The sequence below is a fragment of the Gymnoscopelus microlampas genome, assembly GCF_963454915.1.
Source record: "Gymnoscopelus microlampas genome assembly, chromosome: 2".
NCBI classification, from domain to species: Eukaryota; Metazoa; Chordata; class Actinopteri; order Myctophiformes; family Myctophidae; genus Gymnoscopelus; species Gymnoscopelus microlampas.
The window spans coordinates 61,534,378-61,544,377 of record NC_139939.1 but is presented as its reverse complement, the minus strand read 5'-3'; the positions used below and the strand labels follow the sequence as shown (position 1 = coordinate 61,544,377).

The following is a 10,000-nucleotide window of genomic DNA, read 5'->3' as shown; positions in this document are numbered from 1 at the left end:
GGACCGAATAAACCCACATCATGAAGATCACCTGATCTATAAACCCACAGCATGAAGATCACCTGATCTATAAACCCACATCATGAAGATCACCTGATCTATAAACCCACATCATGAAGATCACCTGATCTATAAACCCACAGCATGAAGATCACCTGATCTATAAACCCACAGCATGAAGATCACCTGATCTATAAACCCACAGCGTGAAGATCACCTGATCTATAAACCCACAGCATGAAGATCACCTGATCTATAAACCCACAGCATGAAGATCACCTGATCTATAAACCCACAGCATGAAGATCACCTGATCTATAAACCCACAGCATGAAGATCACCTGATCTATAAACCCACAGCATGAAGATCACCTGATCTATAAACCCACAGCATGAAGATCACCTGATCTATAAACCCACAGCATGAAGATCACCTGATCTATAAACCCACAGCATGAAGATCACCTGATCTATAAACCCGCAGCATGAAGATCACCTGATCTGAACACAGGTTCAGAATGATGTGACCGTTTTCATTCTCAGTCACACACAGATCCAGGAGATCACGTGATCACAACATCTCCTCCACCGTTCACTTCCTGGTTAGGCGTATTTGGGGAAACCACACTGCTTTTTTGTCGATACATGTTATATTCAACGTTCAATAACTAGAGAACGGACGGTCAAAAAGATTTCTCTTTTCTTGGAGGAAGCACAGAGAAAACCTCGTTGGCAGTCTAGGCTTTATTTATTTATTTACTGTGTCAGTAAATGAGTTATAGAACTTGTTTACATGGAATATGCAAATAGGCATGTTAGATTGTATCCATCGCTTGATTTTAGTCGTTTGTCATTTTCACTTGGAAATAAAATAGGCGTTCATGTCCACGTATGCCTTTATAAAATGTTATATTTTCCTGATTGGCTAATTCCGAACTGGCCCACACTAACCGACCTGACCTGGCAGAGACCAGGAGCACTTTGTCTAGTTCATTAGTGTGTTAGATATACATGTTTGAGTGGATACATGTGTCTAGTTCATTAGTGTGTTAGATATACATGTTTGAGTGGATACATGTGTCTACGATGGAACACTTTGTCTAGTTCATTAGTGTGTTAGATATACATGTTTGAGTGGATACATGTGTCTACGATGGAACACTTTGTCTAGTTCATTAGTGTGTTAGATATACATGTTTGAGTGGATACATGTGTCTACGATGGAACACTTTGTCTAGTTCATTAGTGTGTTAGATATACATGTTTGAGTGGATACATGTGTCTACGATGGAACACTTTGTCTAGTTCATTAGTGTGTTAGATATACATGTTTGAGTGGATACATGTGTCTACGATGGAACACTTTGTCTAGTTCATTAGTGTGTTAGATATACATGTTTGAGTGGATACATGTGTCTACGATGGAACACTTTGTCTAGTTCATTAGTGTGTTAGATATACATGTTTGAGTGGATACATGTGTCTACGATGGAACAAACGGATGTAGACTAAGTCTACCCGTCCTCAGACCTGACCTGAGATCTGAGCGGGCCGTACAGTCAAAGTGCCCACAATGCAGTCATATCAGCTATGGACCTTTTTCAGTCTGTGCAACATTGATAAATGAGGTCTCCCTCTCAGCTGTCTGTCTGTCTGTCTGTCTGTCTGTCTGTCTGTCTGTCAGCTGTCCTACTGTCTGTCTGTCTGTCCTACTGTCCTACTGTCTGTCTCTCCTACACTGTCTGTCTCTCAGCTTTAAATAAAGGTAGAATGGAAGTGCCTGGTGTTTTAAAACAAACATGTCAGATACATGTAACTGAACATTAATATAGATGTTTTTATCTATTATTATTATTTCCAGGACATGGAGATCTCTGCAGTGGAACTCAGAACTATTCTCAACAAAATCGTTGGCAAACGTAGGTCTTGTTCTCACCCTGTTGGTTTGTTTGTGTGTTAATGTCATTTAAACTCATTTTGACTTTATTATTTATCATAATGATATATCATAATGAGATATTATTATGATATATCTATAGCACCATTTCTGTCTACTTTTACCCAAGTAACACTTTGAATACAGTAATATGATTGTCGCGCCTGTCACAGACATGCGCAGAGCAAGTTCTTTCAGGGAACCTCAGTGCTGTGTTGGTGGCCTACTATTGGACCACATCAGCTCCACCTACACATCCACTCATCCACTCACACTCATTTCATTCTCAGACCGCTCTATTTAAGCTGGAAGGTTGCACTTCTCATTCTGTTGTCTTGCTGCACACACACACACACCGCTGCTGCTGCTGTCACTGCTGTTCATTGCCAGGGACGTGCACAGTTTTTTTTTTTCCAGTTTACAGCAGGGGTCTTCAACAGGGTGTCCGGGGCCCCTAGGGGGTCCTCAGAGTTACTACAGGGGGTCCGCCAAATCTTTACGTGATATGATTTTTCTTTTTACCATAACCACTCGAAACCTAGCATCCCTTTTCTGAGGAGAACTTTAGCCAAAAATAGCCGATCTACAAGCTCACAACGCCTCGTGCTGCGAGGCGTTGTGAGCTTGTAGATCGGCTACATTTGGCAAAGAGGTATAGGTGTAGAGGGAAAAAAGAGCAGACCAAGTAAACAAAAAAAAAGTATAATTTACTTGAGCACCTGCCCCTCAAAATGTCTGTGCACGCCACTGTTCATTGCTGTTGCTAAAATTGCTGCTCACCCTCCACCACCCCATGCTACCACCTGTCTCACCCTCCACCACCCCATGCTACCACCTGTCTCACCCTCCACCACCCCATGCTACCACCTGTCTCACCCTCCACCACCCCATGCTACCACCTGTCTCACCCTCCACCACCCCATGGTACCACCTGTCTCACCCTCCACCACCCCATGCTACCACCTGTCTCACCCTCCACCACCTCATGCTACCACCTGTCTCACCCTCCACCACCCCATGCTACCACCTGTCTTACCCTCCACCACCCCATGGTACCACCTGTCTCACCCTCCACCACCCCATGGTACCACCTGTCTCACCCTCCACCACCCCATGGTACTACCTGTCTCACCCTCCACCACCCCATGGTACTACCTGTCTCACCCTCCACCACCCCATGCTACCACCTGTCTCACCCTCCACCACCCCATGCTACCACCTGTCTCACCCTCCACCACCCCATGCTACCACCTGTCTCACCCTCCACCACCCCATTGGATCTGCTGTTTATGTACTATGGGGGGGATTCTGAGTCCCTATGGTTGTAAATGCGCTTTATCAGAGTACCTAAAAGCACATCCAATTCATCACCAAACCATAATAAATATATTGCTCATTTTATATTCAATAAATATATCTTATCCTTCATGATTTGTCTTTTATGAGTTGTCCTGAAAGAAGTTACTTTTACCAGAGTATGTCTGCATTGTGGTATTGATACTTGTACTTAAAGTAAAAGTAATGTGAGTATGTCTGCATTGTGGTAGTGATACTTGTACTTAAAGTAAAAGTAATGTGAGTATGTGTGATACTTGTACTTAAAGTAAAAGTAATGTGAGTATGTCTGATACTTGTACCTGTAGGAACTGACATCAAGACGGATGGGTTCAGCATGGAGACCTGTCGCATCATGGTCAACCTCATGGATGTATCCTTTTTAAGTGGATACAGGGTATCTACTGTCTACACATTACATTATAATATAATATATATATATTATATACTGTATTCAGGGTATCTACTGTCTACACATTACATTTAAGGACTGTTAAGATCTTTTTAATATGTCAAATATTACATAAGAAAGAGGCAAACAGCCGATCTACAAGCTGAAAGGTTTGGGTGTTTATAATGTATATAATGTATATAATGTATATAATGTATACTGTGTGTGTTTCATGATGAGCCTTAACTCAGAATCAGGGCAGTGGGAACGGTAAACTGGGCCTGGGCGAGTTCGCTACTCTGTGGAAGAAAGTCCAGAAATACCTGGTAAGACATTATAATAATAATAATAATAATAAAACTTTATTTGTATAGCAATTTTTTAAACAAAGTTACAAAGTGCTTGAACAATCAAAACGGCAATCAACAACAACAATGCAATGATGCAATAACAGTCATATATTTTACAATAGAACAGAGCAATAATAAACAACATTTATCTCAAGGAGTTAAAAAGGCCATTCTGTAGTTTTTAAGAGGGATTTAAACATGTTAATGATCTGGTTAACCTGAGGTCCTCTCATAGGCTGCTCCAGAGTCTGGGGGCCTTTATAGCAAAAGGCCCCCAGATCTCGTTTAGTCCAGATCTCCTTTGGTCCAGATCTCGTTTAGTCCAGATCTCCTTTAGTCCAGATCTCCTTTAGTCACCAAGGTAGCCTTATGAATGTCCAGTAGACCCTGACCAGATGATCTAAGGCTGTGCACTGACACACAGGGTTCTACCATATCACATACATAACTAGGAGCTATAGACCAATAAGAGCTTTAAAAGTTAGCAATAGAATCTTAAAAATGACATACCTGGTATTATAAAAATATATATATTAAAACAGATTTTATTATTAACACATTCCATGTCAGCGTTTAATCTCATAATTGTGCCAGCGTTTAATTGTTTTTTTTTTGTTTTTTTCATGTCGCCACAGACCTCGTTAAAATCCTTAAGATCGATCATTAAAGTGTTTGTAAACACATCCGCGATCGGTCTGCGTCGAGCAGTGAAATCCATTTGAAAAACACGGCCGCCATCTTGTAGTTAGAACGGTTTATGTTAAACAGTGATCAGCGAGGAGAAAGACTACAAACGAGAAAATGGCGTTTTCGTGTCCGCTTTAGAATGGAGGCCGATGGTAATTTAAATTAGCCTGGGATCCAGCCTGCTTCGCTACGTTCGGCGGACTTTTATTTCTCTCTTCGCTACTCAGTCTGGAATGCCTCCTATCTCCAAGGGAGGCGGGACATGACAAACGTTTCGAATCGTGACGTGGCTTCTGATTGGTCTGTGGTGCGGGGCGGGACAAAAAAAAAAGTGTGATCGTTGTGATTCGTCATTCGTTTGAACAACATCCAATCAGCAACGACGTTGCCTAACGTAACATATGTAGTTCCAGTGTAGTTCTGCAAAACGAGTCAATGGGGTGCATTCCAGACTGAGTAGCGAAGAGAGAAATAAAAGTCCGCCGAACGTAGCGAAGCAGGCTGGATCCCAGGCTAAATTTAAATAGGTTCGCGTAGATCTACACGATTGGCAGTCAATGTGTTAAAAATGACATACCTGGTATTATAAAAAAAATATATAAAAACAGATTTTATTATTAAAAATGACATACCTGGTGTTACCTGGTAAGACATGAAACACCTGGGCTCCCGTTGTTTCATAAAATGGTGAAATGGTGCATTTATATAACGCTTTTATCCAAAGCGCTTTACATTGATTGTGCATTCCATTCTCACACACACACACACACACACACACACACACACACACACACACACACACACACACACACACACACACACACACACCATGGTGGAGGAAACCATGCAAGGCAACCATGCTCATCAGGAGCAATTAGCACTAACTCTAGGGGAGCCCCCCAGCCCGGGATCCAACTGAGAACCTTGTGGTTTCCAGTTCACTCTACCCCTGAGCCACTGCCGCCCCTTCATAAATCACATATTAACATTGTTTTATTGGTGATATTGTATTGAGCTTTAATCCATGTATTGTGTTTTCTTCCAGTCCATCTATAAGAAGAGTGACTCAGATAACTCGGGTTCCATGAGCACTCCAGAGATGCGCATGGCCCTAAAGGACGCTGGTGAGACTTTAAAAAAGTTATATTTAAAGAAAAGAATATTTATAATGTTTATAACATTTATAACATTCAAATGGCCATAAGCTATGGCCATTTGAATGTGGATTGTTTTTTGAAAAACAGCAGAAACAAAAACCTGAGAAAAATGTACTTTTATAAATCCTTTAACATGAAAGGAGCCTATAGATTTTTATTGTTGTGATCACGTGATTTTTGGGTGTACTCTTCTTCAGTGGTGCTGGGATCATTCAGCACCCCAATCTAAAAGTCGTCGTAAGTCGTCCTTGTCAGTGTGGGCGTTTGTATTAATATATACATTATGAATGTATTAATATATATACATGTATGTATTTCTCTCCACAGGATTCAGCCTGAACAACGATATCTACCAGATGCTGGTGGCCAGGTATTCAGACCCTGACATGACCATCGACTTTGACAACTTTGTCGCCTGTTTGATGAGACTGGAGACCATGTTCAGTAAGTTATGAATAAATACATAAATATGATGTTCAGTAAGTTATGAATAAATATGATGTTCAGTAAGTTATGAATAAATACATATTCATTAAGTTATGAATAAATACATATTCATTAAGTTATGAATAAATACATGTTTAGTACGTTATTAATAAATACATAGTCATTAATTTATGAATAAATACATAAATATGATGTTCAGTAAGTTATGAATAAATGCATATTCATTAATTTATGAATAAATACATAAATATGATGTTCAGTAAGTTATGAATAAATACATGTTCAGTAAGTTATGAATAAACACATATTCAGTAAGTTATGAATAAATACATATTCATTAAGTTATGAATACATACATATTCATTAAGTTATGAATACATACATATTCAGTAAGTTATGAATGAATACATATTCATTAAGTTATGAATAAATACATATCAGTTAATATAATAGCACACATAGTTCATATTAACATAAATACAGTATCATATGTTATAATAATAATATTTTCTCTACAGAGGTGTTCAAAAGCATCGACTCTGGAGACACCGGATCCATAGAACTGGACTTCTTCCAGGTATCTGTCTGTCTGCCTGTCTGTCTGTCTGTCTGTCTGTCTGTCTGTCTGTCTGTCTGTCTGTCTGTCTGCCTGCCTGCCTGCCTGTCTGTCTGTCTGTCTGTCTGTCTGTCTGTCTGTCTGTCTCTCTGTCTCTCTGTCTGTCTGTCTGTCTGTCTGTCTGTCTGTCTGTCTGTCTGTCTCTCTGTCTGTCGAAGATTTAGACTCCCATCCACTTCCTTGTTAACTTAAAACTTAAAACTTATGTATCTCGGCTCCTGAGTACTTTTGTTTTTTCATTGAAAAATCTGCAAAAAATCTGAAATAATTCTGTCAGGAACTAAACTCTCTACTGGCAAGAGTTAACATGTTAATATGTGTGTGTTTTCCCCCCTCTAGTGGCTGAACTTTGCCATGATCTAAAGGCCCAGGAGGTGTCCATCCGGATGCCTGCAGAAAAACATCAAGTATTAAGAAAAAACATCAAAGTCTTCACTTTTACAAATAAAAAAAAGCCAAAGAGGAAGTTTTATATGAGCTGATATATATTTTCATAGGGTTTTATTAGACATTTTGCAGATGTTATGATCATATCGTTGGCTGTCAGGGCTGAACACTCCTATTTCCTTATTTCAACTTTTTAAGTGTTCGTAATGTAACGTTCTACTTCGTCATCCTACAGTGTCCCACCAAAGTAGCAAAAACAAACCCCCAGATATACAAGCTTAAAACACATCGCCTCCACATCGCTTGTAGATCTGCTTTTTTTTGCTGCTTTTGAATTTGAATTGTGAAAAGTATAATTTTGGGGCAAATACAAGATTTCCACCTGACTGCGCAACACTGTCTCCCCCCTAAAGTCATAATGTGACTTTATGACCAAACTGTCTCACTACCAAAAGTCATAATGTGACTTTATGACCAAACTGTCTCACTACCAAAAGTCATAATGTGACTTAATGGCCAAATTGGCTGACTTTATGACCAAACTGTCTCACTACCAAAAGTCATAATGTGACTTTATGACCAAACTGTCTCACTACCAAAAGTCATAATGTGACTTAATGGCCAAATTGGCTCACCCCCAAAAGTCATAATGTGACTTTATGACCAAACTGTCTCACCCCCAAAAGTCATATTGTGACTAAATGGCCAAATTGCCTCACTCCCAAAAGTCATATTGTGACCTAATGACGTGTTGGACAGCAACCATTTGCATAGGGATTCAAAGATGAATCTGTCACCATATCGATATTGGCCTGAAAATGTAATATCGGATATCGAAACGATATCATAATAATATATGGGTCATTAGCCGATAGTCGAGAAGTTGGAACATTTTAAAATACTACATTGAAGCTGTTAATGTGGTGGATATGGGGCCAAAATGCACACAGTATCTAGTTTTGAATAAAGAGGCATTCCTTTTTTTCCCCCAGTGTTTACATATCTCTGTTGTCGGGCAGAAACCAACTATGTAGAAAATATAAACTGTTCAGGAAATGTATCAGGAAAAATACACACTGACTTTGGGCAACCCAAATAAGTCGGTGTGTCCAAAAACGTAGTTACTGCTCTTTGGCTTGGCAGGGCAGTATAGTATGCCAGGTCACATGACATCTGTCTCCATACTCTAACATAACACCTAAATGACAGCCTTTATAATCAATCATTCTGATCAATGATGGACAAAACAACTATCTCCACAAGGTGGAGTTATGAGGTTTGACTGACAGTTTGAGGATCCAATGGAGTTAGGAGGTTTGACTGACAGTTTGAGGATCCAATGGAGTAAGGAGGTTTAGTCAGAAGAGCTTTGTAATGCTTTTCATTGGTTGAATAAAAGCCACACACAGACAGTACTGATATTAGGACAATGCAGATAGCTGGTTTCTGCCTGACAACAACTTTAGTTTTTATAGATGTTCAACATTAGTACATATGGATCATAACATCAGTGACATGGTTATCCTAGCATAAACACATTATCATCATGCTAAGTTTTGTAAACGACATTCAATAAAAGAAACACAAACTATTGAACAGTTTTCTGTTTTGTCTGTCTGTCTGTCTGTCTGTCTGTCTGTCTGTCTGTCTGTCTGTCTGTCTGTCTGTCTGTCTGTCTGCCTGTCTGTCTGTCTGTCTGTCTGTCTGGTAAATGGTGCATTTGTATAACGCAGGGGTTTTCAACAGGGGGTCCGGCACCCCTAGGGGGTCCTCAGAGCTACTATAGGGGGTCCGCCAAATCTTTGTGTGATATGATTTAGTTTTCTTTACATTAACCACTTGAACCCTAGAATTCCTTTTCTGAGGGGAACATTAGCCGAAAATAGCAGATCTACAAGCTCTAGATCTGCTATTTTTGGCAAAGAGGCTATAGGTGTAGAGGGAAAAAAGAGCAGACTAAGTCAAATCTGTAATCTGAAACACACTATATTATATAATATAGAGGGGGTCCCTGCTTTATCTCTTTCTCAGCTATAGGGGTCCTTGGCCTGAAAACGTTGAAGACCCCTGATATAACGCTTTTATCCAAAGTGCTTTACATAGATTGTGCATTTCACACACACACACACACACACACACACACACACACACACATTGCTTCGTTGGTGTTATTTTGGTCGTTGAGACAAAACAAAGTGTTTGTTCATGTGTCTCATAATTCTATAGGAACCATAAATATTATAACAATAACAACGTTTTAATCTAGCAGTTATGACTCATTTATAACTAAAATATAAAATAAATCCATGGTTGTCAGAAACACAAGACCACCTCCTCAGCAAGACGTCACATCTGGAGGTTTTAGATATCAGTGCTTCTCAACCTATATGTCAAGGACCCCAGAATGTATGTGTATGTAGTCATATAGAGACAGATGAAGCAGGGACCCCTTAGCTGAGAGACAGATGAAGCAGGGACCCCTTAGATGAGAGACAGATGAAGCAGGGACCCCTTAGCTGAGAGACAGATTAAGCAGGGATGTATGTGTACAGATGTGCCACTTCAAAACTTCACATGTCCTGCCATCGCCAAGACAGTAAATTTTCAGGGGATTCCCAGGGCAATAAGAGGGACAAAGAAGGGCATTTAAAATGATGAATTATTTTGATGATCACTGCTTTTATGATGCTAATT

General features: G+C 39.8%; 1 protein-coding gene across 1 annotated transcript in view; it reads left to right on the top strand.

Annotated features, from left to right (window-relative positions):
* Positions 1–8,364, top strand: part of LOC311035623 (calpain-2 catalytic subunit-like) — a 42,878-nt gene extending 34,514 nt beyond the window's left edge. Inside the window, exons 16-22 of the mRNA XM_084043933.1 lie at positions 1,862–1,919; positions 3,580–3,644; positions 3,920–3,988; positions 5,745–5,823; positions 6,184–6,300; positions 6,822–6,880; positions 7,259–8,364. Of these exons, the coding sequence (XP_083900059.1) occupies positions 1,862–1,919; positions 3,580–3,644; positions 3,920–3,988; positions 5,745–5,823; positions 6,184–6,300; positions 6,822–6,880; positions 7,259–7,282 (471 nt within the window). The 3' untranslated portion in view covers positions 7,283–8,364. The remainder of the gene's footprint in view (positions 1–1,861; positions 1,920–3,579; positions 3,645–3,919; positions 3,989–5,744; positions 5,824–6,183; positions 6,301–6,821; positions 6,881–7,258) is intronic.
* Positions 8,365–10,000: the final 1,636 nt, after the last annotated feature.